The sequence below is a fragment of the Squalius cephalus genome, assembly GCF_949319135.1.
Source record: "Squalius cephalus genome assembly, chromosome: 20".
Lineage (NCBI taxonomy): Eukaryota > Metazoa > Chordata > Actinopteri > Cypriniformes > Leuciscidae > Squalius > Squalius cephalus.
Genome location: NC_137141.1, coordinates 27,544,892 through 27,569,455, shown reverse-complemented (window position 1 = coordinate 27,569,455; position 24,564 = coordinate 27,544,892). Strand labels below are relative to the sequence as shown.

The following is a 24,564-nucleotide window of genomic DNA, read 5'->3' as shown; positions in this document are numbered from 1 at the left end:
ACCGTCTGAACGATTCGTTTACGAATCGGACTGAATCGGTTCGAGTGATTCTCAACTCCGACTCGTTGAACTGTCGACGAGTAAGCTGCTAATAATAGCATTTTATTGATGCACATAAAACGTTTGAGTTAAAACAGGGCTGTATTCTAGTACTGTTTAATGTAAATTCAAGTTGGGTTGTAAATGACTTTATGTTTTTTCAAAGCTGCAACAAACTTACATGAACTCATGAAAATACTGTGAATCTGCTTATTATTTTTTATGATTTTTGTTGTATAGTATGTATATCCCCGGTTTCATAGACAAGGCTTAAGCTAGTCCCAGACTAAAATGCATGTTTGAGCTGAAAGCAACTTGAACTGAAATATCTTAAAATATATCAGTGCCATTGTTTTGTCTCAAGATGCACACCTCTAATGTTTTTAAGGCACGTTTAAAAAAGCTACTTAAATGTCCTAATTGAACTAAGGCCTAATCCTGTCTTAGTGTAAAACCCTGTCTTTGAAACTAGGCCATATAGTCATAAAAAAGAACCGGTTCTTTGAAACGAACTGTTCGAAAGAACCGATTCGTGAGTCTGATTTCCCATCATCACAGCACATGCGACCAGTCCTTTAAATATCTTGCAGCCAATCAGACGAGCGCCTGGGTGTCATGTGATTATATCAGGAAGAAATGCAGTCGCTGCGAGCACGATTTTGAGAGTTGCATTATAAGTCTTAAAAACCTTGAGTAATAAAATAAAAAAATAAGGAAAATGTTAAATGTTAAAAGAGTTGTGTTGCGCTCCCGACCAGGTAAACCATGTTGATGATTTTGCTTAGTTTACACTTAATTAACAACATAGTCCACTAATCAGGACGTCACTGTGCTGCAATGCAAGGGTCTCCAGTTCATTGGTTTTCCCTGTATGATCAGGAAAAAATGGTCATCCGGTTCCAGAGAATTTTCGTGTAGAAGAGATTAGGAAATCCCCCGAGTTGAAAGAAGGGCAAGTGTTAGTCCGGACACTCTTTCTTTCAGTTGACCCGTACATGGTGAGATGACCTTCCTTGATTCATTAATTCTTTCTTCTTATTATCTTTTATATGTGATTTGAGTTTTCATGAAGTAAATACAATACCCTACCTCTTCATTCCATTCCCTGTTAATTCTATTCTATTCTGTGTGAGTGCACAGCTGTACATACTTGTCTATTTTGTTTGAGTGTGTGTGTATATATATATATAGGCTATATATATATATATATATATATATATATATATATATATATATATATATATGAAGAGTTCAGATGCAAAAGCCTCTAAGTGCCATCTGAAATTTTCTTTTAGAATGATCATTTTTATCAATGCATTTTTGCAATGCAATACATTTTTATCAGATTGCACTTACAGGCTTTTGCATCTGAACTCTTCATATATATATATATACACACGCATGCATATTATTCACAACAAATATCAGCCTGAATTAATTTATTATCATCAAGCATTAACTTATTCACTTATTTATGAAACAATACAACACCAAACTCAATTCAGCGCTGTCGCATGAACGATGATACTGGAGCAGACTACCTGTTGCCATGGAGATTAGATGAGTGTGTGGATGGAGGTGGAGTTGGTGTAGTCGAGGCCAGCAAGAACAAGGCATTATCTGTGGGCAATATCGTCACCTCCTTCAACTGGCATTGGCAAACCTACGATGTGATGGACGGCAGCCTTTTACAAAAGGTGTAATGTTTATCAAATAGTTTATCAAGTTAGATCAAATAGACCTCTGATGTATATGGATATGAGGCTTTATGATGTGTGGTGTACTCGTTCTTACAGGTTGACCCAGAGTTGGTAGATGGACACCTGTCATATGTGCTAGGAGCGGTAGGCATGCCTGGCCTCACTGCGCTGTTAGGTGTGAGAGAGAAGGGTCATGTGACTGCAGGAACTCACCAGACAATGGTCATCAGTGGAGCAGCTGGAGCTTGTGGGTCAGTTGCTGGACAGGTAATGTGTGCCTGGCCTTTTCTCTACTAAAACATAGAGATTTAGTTATTATGAAATAGGATTTTTTTTTTTTTTTTTACATACAAACATTGTCAAAACAATCCCAGTTACAGTGAGGAAAATAAGTATTTGAACACCCTGCTATTTTGCAAGTTCTCCCACTTGGAAATCATGGAGGGGTCTGAAATTGTCATCGTAGGTGCATGTCCACTGTGAGAGACATAATCTAAAAAAAAAAATCCAGAAATCACAATATATGATTTTTTAACTATTTATTTGTATGATACAGCTGCAAATAAGTATTTGAACACCTGTCTATCAGCTAGAATTCTGACCCTCAAAGACCTGTTAGTCTGCCTTTAAAATGTCCACCTCCACTCCATTTATTATCCTAAATTAGATGCACCTGTTTGAGGTCGTTAGCTGCATAAAGACACCTGTCCACCCCATACAATCAGTAAGAATCCAACTACTAACATGGCCAAGACCAAAGAGCTGTCCAAAGACACTAGAGACAAAATTGTACACCTCCACAAGGCTGGAAAGGGCTACGGGGAAATTGCCAAGCAGCTTGGTGAAAAAAGGTCCACTGTTGGAGCAATCAGAAAATGGAAGAAGCTAAACATGACTGTCAATCTCCCTCGGACTGGGGCTCCATGCAAGATCTCACCTCGTGGGGTCTCAATGATCCTAAGAAAGGTGAGAAATCAGCCCAGAACTACACGGGAGGAGCTGGTCAATGACCTGAAAAGAGCTGGGACCACCGTTTCCAAGGTTACTGTTGGTAATACACTAAGACGTCATGGTTTGAAATCATGCGTGGCACGGAAGGTTCCCCTGCTTAAACCAGCACATGTCAAGGCCCGTCTTAAGTTTGCCAATGACCATTTGGATGGTCATTGGTCAAAACACCGTTAACGCATAAAAAGTTTTCCGTATATAGTTGAAAACGGTGTCATGTAAACGGACCTCATTTGGTATTATATAGAGTGCTATAAGTCAAACTATGTGCTTCATGCATAATACATTCTTAAAACTTAAATCATTTTTGCTCTGTCCTTGCCCTTTTATTTTAATTCTCTCCTCTGTTGTTCAAGATTGGCAGATTGGATGGTTGTGAGAGAGTCGTGGGCATTTGCGGTTCCGACCAGAAATGCCAGACCTTGGTAACGGAGCTGGGTTTTACAGCAGGGATAAACTACAGAACTGGAGATATCAGCTCAGCGCTGAGAGAGCAGTGTCCCAGAGGCATTGATGTATACTTTGACAATGTAGGCGGTCCCATCAGCGATGCTGTTATATCACAGGTACAGTCCTCACAGTATGTGCTGCCTTCTTACAATGTTTTTTTTTTTTTTTTTGGGTCAATTTCGGAGGGTTGTTTTTGTGTTAAAGTGCAATTCTCATGCTGTGTAGATGAATCCCGGTGGTCATGTGATCCTGTGCGGCCAAATCTCACAGTACAATAAGGATGTACCTTACCCTCCTCCTCTAAGTGAGCATACCCAAGATGCTTTGCGTCGCAACAACATTACAAGGTATCAGAGAGAAACTAGTTGGACCTAGTTTGTTGGCTAATACATTTGTATGTTTGTGGTTTTCTTTATATGAATTTTTCTAGTGCTGTCAATCTATTACAAAATAATTGTGATTTATCCATTTTTTTCTCAATTTCTGGGAAAGAAATGAGTAATTATTGGCATTCATCAATACAGTATAATTGAAAGCCATCTTTTTTGTTTGTTTTTTTGTTTTTTTAACCTTTTTGACCCAGATAACATTGTATTTTTATAAATAATAATAATGAGACCAACACTTTTCATACCAGTGAAATTTCACAATTCTCAGTTACAATTTTAATATCACAACAAAAACTATTAGCCTAACTAATATAAAGTTCAAACATCAGTATGTATGTTGAAGTAAACAGTCTGTAATAAAATAAGAACAAATAAACAAAATTACAAGTGATGGCACAAATGAATACAATAGAATAAAGATACAAATGAAATAAACACTGCTTTAAGATTTTCTGGTAGGTCGTACAGTAATATTCAGGTAAGAAATAGTACAGAAAATTAATAAAGTAAAATAACACTGCACAGTCTTCACTGTATTGAATATAGACTATTTCTACAAAAGTTATCCAATCAAGAGCAGTGAGGGATTTTCTCTTGTTCTTTTGTCCTTTGATTAACATTAATGACAGACAGCAGCAGGAATATTAGGTTACTGTCACTTTAAGACCTGCCGCACATGACACAGATCTGACACAAATCTGACTTTCTCCAACTCTTTACTTCCCTTTAAAACTTTTTAACTCATTTAAGACTGTGCTTACAAAGATACTTGACAAAAACAGGCATTTTGACAATTTCATGTTTGTCCGTTGAAGCGCAATAAGACCATCCGCACAGACAAAAAAGGTTTTTTTCGGGTGTTTCACAGAGAGCCACGGTTGAGTTATTTTTAACACATTATACAGGAAATATTAATCACAGAAATAGCTGTTTTATTTTTGACAGCCATATCATTTTTATATTCCCAACTTGTACGCACTATATGTTCACAGGGAGAGATTTGTTGTATTGAACTACTTGGAGAAACATGAAGAAGGTCTTATGCAGCTCGGTCACTGGGTAAAGATGGGCCAGATAAAGGTAAATCTACCACAGTCATGTTTCCAAAACATTACAAACCTTTTGTTCACCATATTCCCCCTTTTCATTTTACAGGTGTTGGAAACTGTTGTAACTGGTATAGAAAACATGGGAGGTGAGTGTGTGTTATTGTCATTAATTTCTCATGTACTCTGCATACATATTGCATGAACCATCCTTTTTTATTATATTAATACTATACTTGCATATTTCAGAGGCGTTCTGCTCCATGATGACCGGGGGCAACGTAGGTAAACAAGTTGTCAAAATTTCAGACTGACACAAGCATCTGCATCTGGAGGCCTTGTGGGAGTTTTGCGGTGTAGTTGTTAAGAATCTGGACTGGTAACCCAAAGGTTACTAAGAAGCACTCTATTGAAAAAACATTTGATGTTGCTTCAGTGGGGCTGTCCCTTTAAGTGAGCTGGAAGTCACTATAGATAAAGGCATCAGATAAATGACAAGTTTAAAATAAAATGAATTTAAATTAAAATTGGCCTTGTTCTAAATTTCCATTTTAAACTAATTTTAATGTCGGTTTTCAGTAACATATCAAAAGTTTAACATTTTGTTTGATTAAAAGTAGATTTTTTTGTTTAACAAAAGTTTGATTTAAAGACTGCTTGAGGTTTGCCACTGAAAATGTATATAATTTGTTCAGAAAATAAATGTAACTATGTCTCAGTCTCACCAAGGCTTCATTTATTTGATCAAAAATACAGTAAAACTGCAACAGCAAATTTTATATATTTTAAAATGTAATTTATTTCTGTGATGACAAAGCTGAATTTTCAGCATCATTACTCCAGTCTTCAGAAATAATTCTAATATGATTTGGTGCTCAAGAAATATTTATTATTTTTAATGTGGAAAACAGTCGTGCTGCTTAATATTAATGTGGAAACTGTGATACAATTGTTTCAGTATTTTTTTGGATGACTGTTTACTGTTACTTTCTATCAATTGAATGCATGCTTGCTGAGTAAAAGTATTAGTTTCTTTTTTTTTTTTTTATTCTTACTGACCACAAATGTTTTAACAGAATATGTGCCAGATATCAAGATGAAAAAAAATTTAAATTAAAAATTTTGAAAAATAAAAATAAATAAATAATTATTGTATGTTTGTACAATGACAATAAAATGAATCTAATCTAATCTAAGATGGTGGCTAGTTTGAAAATGGTTAGCTTTATCTCTTACAAGTAAATTAATTGTATTATATATATATATATATATATATATATATATCTTTTTTTTAAGACAATAAGATTACAAACTCTTTGATACCTTTACATGAAAAAGACGCCACAAAATATGAAAATCACAATATGAAACCCCTTTACTTTGTTGTACAGTACATGAATACAGCCAGATAAATCAATTCCAATGCAAGATGATTGCAGAAATGTGACACATATAAATTGAGGTCATTTTCATGTCGAAAAACAACCATGTCAGCTGTAAATCTGAATAAAGAAAATGTGTAGAAGTAAATATGTATTCATCTTTCACTGAAAATATATATTTTTTCGTATATTTGTGAACAGCACTTTCCAACATCAGTGAAACTACAAAAATCACATGATCACAGAAACAGAGAATGCCCATAAAAACAGTGCAGAACAACTGGAAGGAATATACATTACAATATCAATGTGGATGCATACATTAAAATAAGTTAAAAATTCAATACAGTAATTAAAACCAAATCACATATAAGCAGATATTTCATCATCAGACATTCAAAATCCTATTGGTTCACCACAAATCTAGAATTACAAGTACTGAGTAAATGTTGAATCTTCTAAAAATGTTCATTCTCACTATAATGTGCCTTAAAACTGCAACAAAACTCTTTCAAAATAACATTCAGGTCATTGAAAGACAAACTAGAGCAGCCTATTGTTCAAGTCTTTACTTTCCTGAGAGAGAACAGAGACCTTGAGTGACCTGACAAAACAGTGAATCCACCAGAAACTCTTGTCACAGCTCTTTCTGTCACTTGTCAAGTGGATTATGGGGGCAAAATGGCCATTGTCCTTAGGTTTGTGTGGTTTGCAACTGTGCAAAACCAACTATAAAAGAGCTGCTTAACATTTCTTTAATAAATGTAACAGAATTGTGCACATTTGATTGTTTCCATGTGTTTTATTCTATATGCTATGGGCACGTGCACTTTAGCAGGCCAAAATGTCTGGCATGTGTTTAGATGTGTATCATTAAGTGGCCATTAGTGATTAACTGTGACTACGAACCATTGTGCATTGTACAAAAACGTTCTACATTCATGCTCATCTATATAAATATAGTGGTTTCTTCCTTTTGAGAGAACAGTCTTTTTTTTGGAATATGCATTTGAATGTTTAATAGGTTTGAGTAAATTGTAGATAAAATCTTCCACTGTAGATGGTGGATTATATTTTGGCAGTGAAGAGGCTTACTTTGAGTTACATACCAAAACTTATTTAGAAAAAACGTACTCAGAAATGTAAATTCTGTCATCAATTCTTCGCCCTCACGTCGCTCCAAACCCACAAGACTTTTGTTTATCATTGAAACACAAATGAAGATATTTGTAATGATTTCTGTCCCTCCATTCAAAGGCTATTCCACAAAAACCTTCATGCTTTAAAAGGTTCAAAAAGGACATTTTAAAAGAAATCCACCATCGCAATTTAGGCTTGTATTCACATATAAACATCGATCAACGTACATCAAATATGTCAAATGGAAGCTCAAACTGAGAAGCAATGAGGTTTGCTCTTGTACGTTAAGTATTGTTGAGCTTCTGTAAAAACATCTTCATTAGTGTTTCGAAGGTTTCGTCTTACAGGTTTGGAACAATATAAGAGGGAGAAATTGATAGAATATTCATTTTTGGGTGAACTAACCCTATAATTCTGACACATTCTGGTCAATGTTGGCAATTAATGTCAAATATTTTTGTATAATGACCATTATTTCAGGCAATTTCATGCCCCACATGTGACAGTAGTTTTTCCTAGCATAATAAAATGTGGGTATTTTGGTAAGTAGCCATGTAATAAGTGGGGATAATGCTGGTCATTATGGTTCTGATTGGCTGAACAGCGTCCCATTATGCTCACATACACAGTTCCAATCTGTTTGTTGCTTGGTGACATGCTAAGCTTGATGCTTCGGCTTTTTTTAAAATTATTTTCATTGGTGGGAGTGGTGTATGAAACAATTCTGTCTGAAACAATTTGCGATAATGGCCAGCTTCGTCACATAAATTGACCGTTACATATTATTGTGTACAGGTGTAAGAAAATTGAGAAAGAGCTATCTTCCCCTCTTTACAGTGTGATATATGCTTTAAAAACATTTGAGGAGATCCATATTAAATGACCTCTCTGTGTAGTGGCAGTTTTGTGCAGAATCATTAAGAATATCAGGCAGGCTTATTCCTTTCTTGATTGCTCCTCACACATAAAAACAAACATAATTTGACAAGAACATAATGTGCAGATTATCAAAGTGACAGGTATGCTTAACCACACACATCTGTCAGGACTTCAACACTGCTTGGCTTCACAATGGTGGGAACTGGCTATGAAAACTACCAACGTGTCTGAGTGTCAAAGGTTGTAAACGGCTCCATCATCCACGTGTGATGACATCATCGCTCCACACAACGGATTTGTATATTAACTAAAGGCTATTTTCTCTATCCTAACATGTAATGGGAATGACTGGCAATTTGATGACTGTGAAGACAGTGGTGAAAGGAGGGAAGAGCTTGGCACAAAACAATGTCTGTCACAATGATACAGATGAAGACCCCTCTCAGCGTCACAATGGCCGGTTGGTCTTGAAACGAGGAGGAGTTCCCCACCATGCTTTGTACACCAACAGCAGGCCCATGAGAAAGGCCCAGGTACGTATGGGAGACAGGAAGAAGGCCAGTGGCCCGTAGGTCTCCAGCAGGAAGTAGCAAGAATAGGCTTGCCAGATCATGAGGACCAGCATGCCGAAGTGCATGGCCAGCGCCCTCCAGCGGCAGCCCGGCCGGCAGATTTGTGAGCGGAAGTTGGTGCCACGACACCTGTGGTGAAGACTCCAGCAGAGGTAATAAGTGAGAGGCATATTGAAGAAAAGCACCTGTGGATGACAGACGGCATGTTATGACTCACCCGTTATAGTTAGCGTTGGGAATTGTAAGAAAGTTTCTGGTTTGAGTTAGGAAAATGAACGTTTTCTCATGCTGAGAGTTTTAATTCTGTCATTACTCACCCTTATGGCGTTCCAAACCTGTAAGACTTTTGTTCATCTTCAAAACACAAATGAAGATCTTTTTGATGAAATCTGAGAGCTTTCTGTCCCTCCATTTACAGTTAGGCAACTACCACTTTGACTCTTCAAAAAGTTTATAAAGAGATCGTAAACCTAATCTTTATGAATTGAGTGGTTTAGTCCAAATTTTCTGAAGGGACACCATCGCTTTATATGATGAATTTAGGCTTCTATTCACATATAAACATACATCAACTCACACATCAGTTGTGGTAAACAGAAGCTCAAGCATGTTCGCTTGATGTGCGAGAACCAGTGAGGTTCATTCTTGTGTTACGCAGCGTGTTTGAGCTTCAGCAAGAGTGAAAGAGTTCTCACGCGTCAAGCAGGTTTGGTTGAGCTTCTGTTTATGTTATCTGATCAATTTTTATATGGGAATAAAAGCCTAAATCAAATATGTTCATCATATGAAGTGATCTTGTCTCATTAAAATATTATTTTTACGATCTCTTTATGAACTTTTTGAAGCATCAAAGTGGTAGTTGCGTTGCTGTCAATGAAGGGACAGAAAGCTCTCAGATTTCATCAAAAATCTTCATTTGTGTTCCGAAGATGAACGAAAGTCTTATGGGTTCGAAACGACATGAGAGTAATTAATGGCATAATTTTCATTTTTTGGTTTAAGCATATGTATGTGAGTGGAAATATATGAAGAGTTCAGATGCAAAAGCCTCTAAGTGCCATCTGAAATCTTCTTATAGAATGATCATTTTTATCAAGCTTGTACATTTAAGTTCAGTAATTTCACTGAAATGACAATTAATAGGTCATTTTCATTGCCATTTTAGTGAAATTTACTGAATTTAAATATACAAGCTTGATAAAAATGATCATTCTAGAAGAAAATTTCAGATGGCACTTAGAGGCTTTTGCATCTGAACTCTTCATATATTGTGTTAAAAAATAAAGTTTTTACTTGAGGTCTATTAGATGAGGCATTACATCGATCTAGGAACATTCTCTTGCCGTTTACTGTCATTGTCAGGGACTATTTTTCAGGTTGAAGGATGGAATTTAATGTTTTTGCTTCAAAAAGAGCAACATATTAATACATATATTTTCGGCTTCCATATTTGTAATTTGTGGTTACCTTAAAAGCAATAAGGTACTTTGCGTTGTGCCTAACAATGCCCTTCAGCTGTGATTGTATTCACAATACAGCAAGGCCTCTCATTCATTTTATCAAACAAAATGGTGAAAAGCTAGTTAAGTTTATGTTTATGTAAACATAAGTTTATGTTTTCATGTCCTTGTATAGTGAGACACCAGATGCTGAAAATACAACAATGTATGTATGTATTTTTTTTTCATATATTAATTATACAGTCCTATTCTGTGACATTCAGCGTTATACAGTCAATTCTATTTCTAATTTTGTACGGTTCCAGTTATTTCAGAAAAGAACAGGTTCTCGGTTCCCAACCCTAAATCCTGAATTACCTGCATGACTCCCACGACATATGTCAGACTGCCTTCAAGGAAATGCCCATCCACAAACACGCCAAAGGAAAAGCAGACTCCATTGTGTCCATCTATGACTTCCCCAATGAACCATGGACCTGAAAAACCAGCAGACAAAGCACAATGTTCCTTCTTCACAGTAATTGCAAGGACACCTTGCAACTGAGTTCATCCTGACACGTCTTCACTGAACTCTTTAGCAAGCCAAGTAGGGCTACATAATTATATTTAGCATGATTATTCATTGTTTCTTCAGAATTCACAATAAAAGTGACACCTGAAAAACACATCTGTGGATCTGACTGCTTAAAAGAATAGTCTGCCCCAAAATGAAAATTCTGTCTTCATTTACTCACCCTCACATCCTTCCAAACCTCCATGACTTACTGTCTTCTGTGGAACACAAGATATTTTGAAGAAAATCACATTTGTGTTTTTTGGTTTTTTTGTCCATACAATGAAAGTCAATGGGGCTTGAAGATTTTTTGGACCCCATTGACTTTCATTGTATAGGCAAAAAAACAAACACTTTTGTTTTTATAAAAACAATATCTAATGTGTTCCACAGATGAAATACTCATACAAATTTAGAATAACACAAGGAAGAGTAAATTAAGACAGAATTTTTATTTTTGATTTGTGAACTGTTTAAAAAAAATTACACCTGTTATGTTTTGGGTCAAAAATGACCAGTATAAATTTCTATTTAATTTATCTAATTTGAAATTTACAGTTCTATTGATTTTATAAGCCCTAATTTTAAACAATGGTTACAGGAATTGTCAATTTTTTCAAAGTATGGAACCTGATCCAAATAGTCTATTTTCTGTGTAACCTGGTTTAACATCACTCACGTCATGATATTATTGTACCAATGTTTTGACATGCATATATATATATTTTTTTTTTCTTTATTTTTCTTTAGTGTCTAAAATCAATAAAGATAATGTTGAAGAAAATATATCTGTTGTTGCTTACAATGAATTATGCAGGTCAAGGGTTAGTTATAGGCATTTATAAATCTAAGAGGCAGTTATCTATAATATAACAATTATGCCATTATCTATAATTCATTCTCTCTTCTGAATGGTTGAATTGAAAAAAAAATACTTCTCTCTTTCTGTATAATAATGATCACAGGCCTTCTACAGTGGTAGTTTAAGTCATTATGTTCTATCAATGTGCAAAACTGTAAAAGTGGTGCCAGGCAATGACTTACCTAATGCTGTACACAGGTTGAACAGCAGCAGAGAGTAGAAGAACACGTTGCTCTTACTGACAAGATGCAGGGAGATCCACGCTTCAGAAGACAGCCCTGATAAATTAGAAGAGTTTATAGTGTGAAATGTCAATTATGCTTTGGCACTATGAAGACAGGACAGAAGATTTGTTATACGTTAAAGCAACTGAAATACCTCTTGTTGAAGATACAGGCATAAATCTGAAGAGTACAAGTCCACCAAGGTTTAGTAATACTATTGCCACAAAGGCAATCCGTGCCTGTGGGAACACATGCATTTAATATTCATTAACAGTACCTTTATTGTTGTACTCTTGTCCCAGATCCAGACTTTCAAACTTAATCTATGAAAATCCATCTCCAAAAATGTGAATTATGACACTTTTAAAGCTTTGATCATTTAAAGAATGAGTGAAATAAACACTCATTTGTGTATGATGTGATTAATTTTTCAGTACCACACCATGACTTTTGTCTTTTGCATTTTCCTACCAGTATGTAGTGGTCTGTGAGGAGGATGAAGGACTGCATGAAGCCAAAGCTGGGGGTGAGGTCCTCCTCCAGGGTGAAGTGATGCTCTCGCACTTTTGAGCGACCTGCCGAGTCCTGGAACAAAGAGACAGAGAACAGGTGAGAAAAGCTCCCACTGGGCCATTCTCTTAAAACACCAGCAGTTGACCCCCCAGCGTGAGTTTTAAGGCAGCCATTATTTTAGAATGTATCAGCTTATTATTATTATTATTATAAACCTTTATTTGCAGTTGCTAGGGTGTTCTTGTTGGTTGCCAGGGCGTTGCTATATGGTTGCTAAGGTTCTGAATGGTTTAAGCATGTTGCTAAAGTGTACTGGGTTGTTGCCAGGGCACTGCTATATGGTTGCTAAGGTTCTGAATGGTTTAAGCATGTTGCTAAAGTGTACTGGGTTGTTGCCAGGGCATTGCTATATGGTTGCTAAGGTTCTGAATGGTTTAAGCATGTTGCTAAAGTGTACTGGGTTGTTGCCAGGGCATTGCTATATGGTTGCTAAGGTTCTGAATGGTTTAAGCATGTTGCTAAAGTGTACTGGGTTGTTGCCAGGGCACTGCTATATGGTTGCTTAGGTTCTAAGTGGTTTAAGCATGTTAATTTAGGTTGCTAGGGTGTTCTTGTTGATTGCCAGGGTATTTCTATGCGGTTGCTAAGGTTTTAAGTGGTTTAAGCATATTGCTTTGCAGTTGCTGGGGTGTTCAGGGTTGTTGCCAGAGCACTGCTATGTGGTTGCTAAGGTTGGAATGGTTTAAGCATATTGCTTTGCAGTTGCTGGGATATTTTGGGTGGTTGCCACGGCGTTGCTATGCGGTTGCTAATGTTTTAAGTGGTTTAAGCATGTTGCTTTTCAGTTGCTTGGGATATTTTGGGTGGTTACCAGAGCGTTACTATGTGATTGAAGTTTCTGAGTGGTTTAAGCATGTTGTTTTGAGGTTGCTATGATGTTCTGGGTGGTTGCCAGGGTGTTACTATGCAGTTGCTAAGGTTTTCTGTGTGGTTTTAAGCATGTTGCTATTCTGTGTTTTCTAAGTGGTTGCTTAAGTCTATCTGTATAATATTCTGTCTCCAGATATTCCTCCCTTTAAAAAGTCTATGGGAATTTTTGTTCAATTTATCATCAACCAGACAGAATTTGATTGTCCAGTTGTTAAGAAAAATAAAAACTTTCCTCAAGTCACGTGGTTTGAGGGAATGGTTGCACCATAAAGTTTCATTCTTAGGGTTGATTACCTAATCATTACCTACCTCCACTTTTACTCTGATAGTGTGCAGTCCAGTAGCGTAGAGAGTTGGATCCCAGAGCAGCACATATAAAGGATCCCCAGCGCTGACCGCTTTTCCCAGTGAAACTCCATCCACACTCACATACACAGCTGTGATCGGAGATTCAGAAAAAGCCAGGACCCTACAGAACCCGACACATGGCACATTCAGCAACAAGAAGTGCATCTTCAAAATGTGGCATTTTTAGTATGACGGGACAAGACAGTGTGAGGTTCAGATGAGAGACAATAATGATTCATAAGTTTAGAGCTGCACAATTAATCGTTAAAAGATCATAATCTTGATTCGAAACACATACGCAATCTCATAATGACAACAATTCGCCTGTGTCTAATAAACCTATGACCAAATCACACTGCAACATTCAAAAGTAACCTGAAAGTAACTTGGCGATTCAAATAGCAATCGTATCAATTACATCATTACGCCAGTAGGTGGCGACAAGTGACGTTAAAAAACATATTTGTTATTGAATCATTCATTCATGAGATTAGTTAAAAAACATTGATTCATCCAGAAATGAAACAATTGACCATATGTCGCTCCAAACCCGTACTGTAAGTCTTTCGTTCATGAAATAATGTTCATTCATGAAAAAATTTCGTTCATCTTTTTAATGAAATCCGAGAGATTTCGGTCCCTCCAGTTTCGCAACTACCACTTTGACGGTTTAAAAGGTTCATAAAGAGATAGTAAAACTAATCCATATGAATTGATCGTTTTAGTAAACATTTTTTTTTAAGATAATCAGTCACTTTATATGATGAACATATTTAGTTTAGGCTTTTATTCACATATAAACATTGATCATCAAACATAAACAGAAGCTCAAACGTTCTGCGTAACACATGATAATGAACCTCATTGGTTCTTGCTGAAGCTCAAACATGCTGAGTAACACGTGAAAGAACCTCATTGGTTGTTGAAAGTTTATATGTGAATAAAAGCCAAAATTCAATCTGTTCATCATATAAAGCGATCATTGGACTAAACCGCTCGATTCATATGGATTACTTTTACTTTATCTCTTGAAGAGTCAAAGTGGTAGTTGCGTAGCTGTCAATGGAGGGACAGAAAGCTCTCAGATTTCATCAAAAAGATCTTCATTTGTGTTCTGAAGATGAACGAAAGTCTTACGGGTTTGAAACAACATGAGAGTAATTAATGACAAAATTGAAATTTTTGGGTGAACTAACCCTTTAACATTTAACATGAAACATGGGAGAATCGTGATCTCTATTTGAAACAAAAAAATTGTGATTCTCATTTTATCGTGCAGCTCTAATCAACATTTGGTGAAGGTTCTTGAAGGTTCAAGAGGACACACACAGAGACACCTGATGTGCGTGGAACTGCGGATACGACCCAGAGGCTCCACTCCTGGGTGAAGGTACTGTGCGTCTTTGGGATTGGTGATCAGCACAGCTGGCCAGTCCTCAAACGTCAAATCAGAGAAACTAAGCAGGTCATGGTCGAAAGCCAATATCCTGTACCTGAACCAAGGGAGAACTGCATGTGACTCCTTTTTTTTTTTTTTTTTATATAAGAGTTAGGGCACAACAAAATATCTTCCTCATATATCAGCTGTTGTTCTTGTACTTGTTCACACAGTCAGCTATATTTACATCGTGTGGCATTCCCTTGAGTGTGGGCCTCGTTCTTTGTGAACTTACCTGCGGTTCTCCATCCAATCTCCCAGCTCTAACTCCATCGTGCCTCCTTGATGTCGACTGTGCAGTACTGGCATGAAGCCTCCTAGTGTGTGTAGGTGCCCACACAAATACGCTACGGCTGTACTGTAAAAAACACAACGGATGAAATTCCAAGGTTTAACAGAATACGATGTGTTTGCACTGAAAAGAATGGACTTATAGGCTGCAATTACCCATTTGCTTGCATTTACTAAAGACACTATGTACTGTGTACACAATAATGTCCTGCCAAGGCTGTGGCTGCTGAAAATTCAGCTTTACCATCACAGGAATAAATTACATTTAAAGCTGCAGCCCGTAACTTTTGACGCTCTAGCGGTTAATAAACGTAACTGCATGTGTCTTGCGGAAGAACAGTGTAGCCGGAGCTACTTCTCTCTGTTTATGTCTATGACGAGTCATGCAGGTACTGGGCTACTCCGCACTGGTATGACCTGAACCAGTCTAAAATAGTCTGAATATAAACACTTATTATAGGTGTACCGTAGTGATTCAGGATAAGACAAAAACACGGTTTGGAAAATAGATTCATGATGTACTCGCTTATTATATAAATTCTGGGGGGAAAAAGTTACGGACTGCAGCTTTAATATATATTAAAACATTTAACTGTAAACTGTAATCATATTTGACAACCTTATGCTGTTTAGTCAAAGTTTTGGCTAAGCAAAAATACCCAAATCATATCTCAAACATTTTTACTATTTATAAGCATATTGCAACATAAGTAAATATGATTTGTGCCAGATATCAGTGAAAAAAAAAAAAAAAAATTCGCATTGGATGACAGAGTTACTGTGAGATTTCTCCAAACCTCATGAGCTCTCGGATTCCTGGGAAGGGAGAGATGACAGTAGATGTGGTATAATGTCCAAACCAGATGGACTTGTTACTGCTCAAGCTCTCCTCTCTAAAGGTCGCCAACATGTCCATCTGAGTCTATGGAGAACATTCATATTTCAGTCCAAAGAGAAAGTTGTCATCACGTTTACATAGAGCTGCACGATTCTGGATAACTTGATAATCACGATTTTTTTGCCGATTCCGAGCAGACAACTGAACAAAATGTTAATTACTGCAGTCTATTTAAAATGTTTAATTAATCTGTATGAATTATAAAAAAGAATGATTCAATGACTCGCTCAAACATTCATTACTTACTCATTTCATTACAGGATAAATCCGCATTTTTGAACGAACTTCTTGAATGAATGATTCAATGACTAATATATTTTTAACAGTCACTTGTCGCCACCTACTGGCGTAACAATGTAATTGATACAGTCGTTGAAGCGCCATGTTACTTTCAAAGAGTGCTCTATTCTGATCACTTCCATAGACATCAGTGTTTATATCAGAACTATAAACTTTAATCCCAGTAATTCTGTGATAATATGGATATTTGTAACAGAAGTAATTATACTGTGTGGTTAAAAGTTTGTGAAGCGGTTTCATACCAATACATGACAACCGCTCTCTCTGGCTCAAAGGCAGATGTTCGCTGTGATCGTACTTGTCAAATGTTTAATAGACATAGCCGAATCGCGCTCATTTAGGAATAAGATTGCGTGGGTGTTTGAATCGGGATCGCAAACTTTTAACGATTAATCGTGCAGCTCTACATTTACATAAGCAAAGCTAAAATGAACATATCTCCTACTTGATCGATAATCCCATAGAAGTTATAGGGCCGTTTGGGTCCAGGGGTCAGAGTGGCATCAGCACAAATGAACGAGTAGTTCCCAAAGGGGGTTCTGTGTATGTAGTGGAAGGATCCAACTTTCTGATTGGCAGAGTATTTCCTAAGTATTCAGAAACGGATATAAAAAAAACAGTTGACAAGTCAGTGTAAATCTTGTATAACTGGTCTGACTGGAAAAGTCATTTCACATGACTATTAAACGTGCATTAAAAAAGTAAAGGGATTTTTTTTATGTCGACTTTAATATCTGAACCTTTGTGTAGCTTTATAGCCATTATGTTCTGCATTGGTCATATTTGTACAGACCTGTAATAATTGTTCACGCTCTCCAGAGAAATAATATTAAAGGCATCTGAGGAGACAAGAAGAGAATATTAGTCAAGATTTCCTGGAAATGTAAGAAGAGTGGGGACAAAATAACTGATAATGGAGCTCTTATTACATGTCTGGCAGCTTTCGTAATATAATACCAGTTACACGACCTGTGGGGAAATGGGATAATGGGAATAGGGGAAAAATGATATGTGAGCTATGCGAGTTCATTAGAGATGCTGATGCCATTTTTGTACCTTAATATTTATATACTTATACCAGATGAAACATTAACTGTATATTAAACATGTATTTTGATTGGCTGTGATTCTGCTGTGCTGCATAGCATTTTCTGTTTTAGTATTGACTTGCCTTTGCAAACTCACATCTGGTTGGTTGTAAAAAGAAGCTTAAAGGGATATATGTCAGTAGAACTATGGCGAAATATAATTCTTAAAGTATAATTTAAGACTTAAATTTCAGTCTGTTTCTCATGCAAAGTAATCAAATGGCTTCTGAAGTTTTGGAATGCAGTGTATGAGTATTTTATCGTATATTATCGCAATCAGTTTTATGGAAAAGTGCAGAATGAACATTCAGTCTCCTTTTGTGTATGACAGACACAAATAAAATATCATATGGGTTTGAAGAGTAGCTGAGTAACAGTGTTGTTATTGTTAATTAAAACTAAACCTATAAACCCCCAAAAAAATCATTTTCGATAATTGAAATAAAGCTAAAATAAAATATGAGATTAAAAAAAAACATTAAAAATGATTAAAACTTTAACATAAAAATATAAAAACAAAAGTGAACTCAAAATATTAATATATACTAAAACAAGGCTGTCTGAATGATGACAGAATTTTCATTTTTGGCTAAACTATCCCTTTAAATCAAGATAACTAGAGTAATAAGATGATAAGCAGCCTCATGATGGCAAAGTTGTCATTAATCCACCGAAGTTTGTTCTTGTGTCAACAAGCAGGCAATATCCTGTTTAATAGAGCTGGGCTTCATTTCAAGTCATTAGTGTGACATAATAGTGTCCAGCTGTCTTTGCTTTAATTGTTTTATTGCCAACAGACACTGGGACAAAGATGTACAATTATTGTCCCTGACAAACAATGACGTGCGAAGAGGAAACTCAATTCTGATCTTTATTTAGATCTCCCACCCAAACCTTCAGACATGTCTAAGATGAAATCTGGACACAACTGACAATAGAAAACAAAGCTAAAGTGGGTCATTTTTGCAATGTTAAAATATTTTTCCTATCCCACTGAAATATGCAACTGTATGTAAGCTCCATTCGGTTACGTCTATATTAAAGGGATAGTTCACCAAAAAATAAAATCATTTCTAACCCTAAAGTTGTTCCAAACGTGTATGAATTTCTTTGTCCTGCTGAACACAAAACAAGATATTTTAAAGAATGTTGGTAACCAGACAGTTGATGGAAAATACAGTATTAGAACAACATGAGGGTGAGTAAATGATGACAAAAATGTTTGGGTGAACTATCCCTTTAATCTGGATACGTTTGACACTTCAAAATGCTCTCCATCCACACTAGCGTTTTCCAAAAATTTCACATCCACACTGAAACATCTGAAAACAATTAAATCACATTACTGTGCATGTATAAAAGCTCACTAGGCGATACTGAGAGAGCAGACATAATAAAGTTCTCACGTTATTCTACTGGCACGATAGCCTGGGTTTCCCCATGCTGCCATTCACGCTGCTAGGCAGCCTAGATACCATGGACTAGATTTTCCCCTCAAAAAGGGAACCAATCACAGAACGGGGAGGGAGCAGCAAGACGATGACGACGTCTATGCGACACACCGAAGCAGTTTTTTTATATCTATGGATCCAACATGGCATCAGACGCGAAGTTACCTTTCGATGCAGCCTTAGATAGTGTTCGAAGTGGTTTAGAACGCAAGTTTATTTCGTCTTCTTCCTCGTCCAATTTCTGCCGCTCTACATACGTCATCTGGTATAATTGAAACGATTGGCTATGAGCTACGTACAGGCGCATTTGATTTGATAGCGCCCAATAAACGGCTCTGGGCATTCGTAAACCACGCCTCAAATACGAGAAAATTAACATATGGTTCCCAGACCACGTCTCAATGAGAAAGAGGTCTGACGTTAGCCAGGCTACTGGCATGATCATTTTATTAGTAAAATGTCCCACCACTCTCTGTTGAGTCCAGGTCGCACTCAAAATGGCCATTCCACGTACGGTCTAAAACAGACGACAATAATGATAAAACGATTTTAAAACGAACCAGTTCACACGGATCTGCGAAAATGACTAAAAACGCTGTATTCTGCTGCCAGGCCAGTAGTTGGCGATGTCAGTTTGTTAAGAAACACTACGCGCCTAAAGACTGAACACGTAATTTGCATGCGCATGAGGTCACCGTACTCACAAATTTGCGTTTTTATAGTTAACATGGAGACGATAACGGTATCGTTTTCAAAAACATGCACTTTGAAACCCGTTTTCAAAAGCTTACGTTTTCAGGCCTCTAAAATGGCGTCGCATTATAAGTTTTCCATTTTTAGTTGAAATCAGTGTTGTGTAAACAGACCCTCAGTGTGGACAGAAGGCCAAAACGGAGAGAAAAAGATGCGTTTTCAATCGAGAATGTATTAGTGTGGACAAGGCCTTTCTTGCTGTGGCTTCAGCTGTGATTTTGGGGCAAAACTATCAGTTTTACTGACCTACAGCAGACAGGCAGAGTATTCAACACAATCTCATGGTAATTCGTAACTATTTTACATTTTGTCGAATTGGTAGCTAATTCGAATGAATTGTTTTTGTAAGATCGGCTTACACCCCAGTGAGGGTTGTGTTTAGGGGTGGATTTACATGCTTACTTTTCTTCTAAAAACCGTATAATGTGAAATGAACCGTATGAATTCATACAAAATTTACATTGTTCAGGTTCAGGTCCAATAGATCAGGTTGGAGTGTTAGGGTAAACCCATGGTAAACCTTGATATTTTCAAAACTTCATCCTTAATCATAAATAATCATAAATAATCACCATGGTTTCCTCGAATGTCAATCCATTTTGTGCGTTCCAGCACTCGTGATCTTTTAAGGACGTTGTGGTAGGCCTGCCACTCCACTTCATGTTGAAGAGAGCCCATTTTACTCTCAGTCTTCGCATCTGTTAAGTCACCTGTTAAATAGTCGAAGTAAAAGACACATGCGTGTTTATGTGTTTTATGTTGCATATAAAATCTTATTCTATCTATAAATAAGTTAACATATTTTAGCTCACCTGTGGCCAGCACAAGATCAGGTTTTATCACATCAATAGTGTCACTACAGAACCTCTCGAAGTCTGGAATGCGCCTCGGATCGTGGAAACGACTGATATGGATGTCGGACACCTACACAGAGAAATCAGCACGGTTGGAAAACAGTTCATAATGAGTTTCATGCAGGCCTGTGTGTAGTTAACAGTGGGTGTTGGAAATCTCACACATAAAACTTACTTGCCTATTTATAGAACAAGTGTCACTGGGATATTAGAGGAGGCATCTCTTATGTGTGAGTTAGTACACAGCTGAAGGTTTCATGTTTAACCATACAAACTATAACATAAGGGCTTTATCCACACTGTACATACACATCAGAGCCGCGACATGCTTTTTGTTTCCAGTATGTCATATAGTAGATAAAAAAATGCTAAATGGTCTCTCTCTTTCTCTTTCTCTCATATAAATAAATGAAGAGTTCAGATGCAAAAGCCTCTAAGTGCCATCTGAAATTTTCTTCTAGAATGATCATTTTTATCAAGCTCGTATATTTAAGTTCAATAATTTCACTTAAATGGCAATGCAAATGTTTGGTATGTTTTAGCTTACCTCAAGGGCATCCAAGATGTAGGTGTCTTTTTTTCCACAGTAGTTTCAATTTTGATATTTTTAGGTCAAACCGTTCTTGTCTGTCAGTCATTTAATGCAGGTCTGTGGTCACTGTCTCAAAGAGCAAGCACAGAGTCCAAATTAAAACAATTCCCCATCGTCCAAATTAAACAATTCTCCATCGTAAGTACACATTGATGGCCTAAGACACGAAACGAGCGGTTTGTGTGAGAAAACTAACAGTATTTATATTGTTTTTACCTCTTATACACAGCCACGTCCAAGTGATCTGAGGGCGCGCGCGCATCCTGCTGTGTGACGTGTACGCAGACTGGTGCATAGATATATACACTAGACATCGCCTTAAAGACATTCGTTCCAATGAACTGCCGTAGACAAGGCGACATCTAGTGTATATATCATGCTCTTTGAGACAGTGACCACAGACCTGCATTAAATGACTGACAGACAAGAACGGTTTGACCTAAAAATATCAATATTGAAACTACTGCGGAAAAAAAGACACCTACATCTTGGATGCCCTTGAGGTAAGCTAAAACATACCAAAATTTAATTTCAAAGTGAACTAGGCCTTTAACTTAAATATACAAGATTTATAAAAATGATCATTCTAGAAGAAAATTTCAGATGGCACTTAGAGGCTTTTGCATCTGAGCTCTTCAAATATACTATTTTATAACACAAAAAATGACACAAATTGATGTGACCATTAACAAATTATGAAAGTCTACACTCAAAGAAATGTTTTAAAATTTAGTTTCATCAAAATACACACCAACGTAATGGTAGAGTTAGAGTACTGTGTTGTGGTGTGTGAAGGACACACACAGAAATTAAGCCTTCTATTTAATTTTATTAAGTTGTTCTTATAAAAATAACTATTCCAAGAGTCATATCTTACTCATCTTTGAAGAACCAATTATGAACTATTTTCTATGACAAGGTACAACGGGCCAAAAGGACCCCCAAGTGATTTATATGTGAAAGACATTGTAAAATTGTAAAATCTAAAATTGTAGCTCTAACCGTTTGTTAACAGATTAATAATACAGTTATTCTAAATAAATATATAACAAATTTACTCTAAAATAATTAAATATTATAAAATGCCTTTTGCTGAAATTGTGTCCCAGCATTAACATATTGTTTTTACTGAAATTGTGTGATTCTATTACAATAAAAATACTGAATGTATAACGTAATATACACAACTCGGCCAAAAAAAAAGTTCAAATAAGAAAAATCCTTTAAATATGTAATTTTGGTGATCAAAGATGAGTTTTAAAGGAAACAATTATTGACTACAGGGGGACTTGAAGAGTATATGATTGGATCATTATTGCAGTGATTATTATGTTTCTAGCATGTTATATGTTTGGCAACAGTTCTTCTAACCCTAAGTGTGTGTAGCTTTTCATTTCTTAAACAACAATGTAGGAAGACACATCATGGTCATATTCCACTGAATAATTACAGGATGTCAATGTCAAGATTCATCAGGCTCGGTTGAGATCACAACGTTTACTTATCTCCAGCACATCCCAAAGACTAGTTTTTTAAATCCTCTAAATTTTCATTAGAGGAAAATCTTAAGACTAGAGTTGTAGGCCCAGCCAATATTTCTTATGACAATAGAAAAGTTAATATTAAAGGGGTGGTTGATTATGATTTCACTTTTCTAACTTTAGTTAGTGAGTAATGTTGCTGTTTGAGCATAAACAACATCTGCAAAGTTACAACGCTCAAAGTTCAAAGCAAAGGGTGATATTTTCCTTTAAAGAAATTGCTTTTTAAGGATTACAACAAATGGCAGGTTGGGACTACAGGACATTCCTCCAGGTTAGTGACATCACAAACCCTAACATTTGCATAAACCCCGCCCCCGGGAACATGATTTATAGACTATCAAGACATAATATGCTAATCAATGACTAGAAGATAACTACACATTAGCTACATAAATTCATCAGTTGACCATTCAGAAATGTCCTGTTGCATTTTACATGTTGTCACTTCTTGAGTCTCTCCATCTTTGTCTGACTTCAGTTAAAAGGCTAAAAGTTTTAGAAATTTTCAGTGCATGTCTGTGTGAGGAGGTAATTGAAGCTCCTCCCCCTTTTCGCGGGAGCAGCAGCTCATTTGCATTTAAAGGGACAGACACAAAAACGGTGCGTTTTAGCTCACACTCAAAAAGTGAGAATTTTAACATGTTATATAAAAATATTTGTGGGGTATTTTGAGCTAAAAATTCACTTACATACTTTGGGGACATCAAAGACTTATTTTACATCTTGTAAAAAGGCCATTATACCACCCCTTTAATATTAAATCAAATAATTGATTACACTGGAATTGTGCGATATGTGTCCTTTACAAATAATTGTTCATTTCATTTTTGTAACACCTTTAACTGTAAACTCTATCACCTATAAATGTACATTTTACGCACAAAAATCCTGAACGAAGGATAAATAATTATGATAGAACACAAAATAAAAGCCACCCCCCATCGATCACATGATCAGCTCATTGACAGCCTAATGACAGTGTGACACGTTATCATGACCTCTCTCATTCACTGCTTAGTGCTTACCTGCACAAACCAAAATATATTGTCCCGCTGCCCGCTGGGAAACGGTGGGCTGATCTTCTTGGACTGGTGTAAACTGCGCTTCGGGTGCCAGGCGGTGTCATAGCTGTCAAACAGCCAGGTAGTGAAGCAGGCGAGCAGCAGCCCAACAATCATCAGCGCCGCGAACAGCCTGAGCATCCTGATGAAATCACACACTCTCCTCACCTCACTTCACTTCACAGTCACGCGCTTCTCTTCTTCATGTTGAATGGGGAATTCAATTCAGACAGCCTCACATTCTCGGTCACTCGGTTCACTGAACGCTAGACAGACAGAGGGAGAAGGGTGCAAGTCTGAGAGTGCAAGTGCAGGTCTGCAGCCAGACCCTATTGGAGAGAAGCGCAATGGACGAACAAATCAGTGCGTTGTAATCGCCAACATCATCAATGGGAAACTTCCGGGTGGCAGGATTCTTCTTCTTCTTCTTCGGTAAATTATATTGGCAGCTTGCAATCATTGTGCATTACCGCCATCTAATGGGCGGAGCTAAGATACTTCACAGTTGATTGTCAGTTTAAATATTGTATTTTATAAAAAATTAGAAGAGTTACATATTAATAATTATTTAAATCGGTTTACTACATCAAAAGCTTGATTTAACTAAATAAATAAATTTAAATTAATATGGAAAATGTGTATAATAAATATTTTATTGCTACAAAATTTTGATTATAGTCTAACCTGACAAGAACAATTATAATATCAAGGGAATAATCGACAATTACGATTTTTGTCATAATCGTGCAGTCCTACTTTATTCAAATAAAATGTGAATGCATTTGACATTAATTGTTGT

General features: G+C 36.6%; 2 protein-coding genes across 2 annotated transcripts; one reads left to right on the top strand and one right to left on the bottom strand.

Moving 5' to 3' along the window:
• Positions 1-643: 643 nt before the first annotated feature.
• On the top strand, positions 644-5,356 carry ptgr2 (prostaglandin reductase 2). The gene is made up of 9 exons (XM_079852952.1): positions 644-797; positions 919-1,037; positions 1,545-1,736; positions 1,836-2,006; positions 3,104-3,313; positions 3,423-3,544; positions 4,579-4,666; positions 4,742-4,781; positions 4,882-5,356. The coding sequence occupies exons 1-9, from the start codon at positions 758-760 to the stop codon at positions 4,944-4,946; spliced, it is 1,047 nt and encodes a 348-aa protein (XP_079709078.1). The 5' UTR covers positions 644-757; the 3' UTR covers positions 4,947-5,356.
• Positions 5,357-5,985: 629 nt separating this feature from the next.
• On the bottom strand, positions 5,986-24,193 carry tmem62 (transmembrane protein 62). The gene is made up of 14 exons (XM_079852951.1): positions 23,730-24,193; positions 20,527-20,638; positions 20,287-20,424; positions 17,216-17,261; positions 16,868-17,009; positions 16,022-16,146; positions 15,169-15,291; positions 14,833-14,988; positions 13,457-13,616; positions 12,176-12,289; positions 11,859-11,943; positions 11,663-11,758; positions 10,423-10,541; positions 5,986-8,790 (listed from the first exon to the last, which is right to left on the bottom strand). The coding sequence occupies exons 1-14, from the start codon at positions 23,904-23,906 to the stop codon at positions 8,482-8,484; spliced, it is 1,902 nt and encodes a 633-aa protein (XP_079709077.1). The 5' UTR covers positions 23,907-24,193; the 3' UTR covers positions 5,986-8,481.
• Between the last annotated feature and the right edge of the window lie 371 nt (positions 24,194-24,564).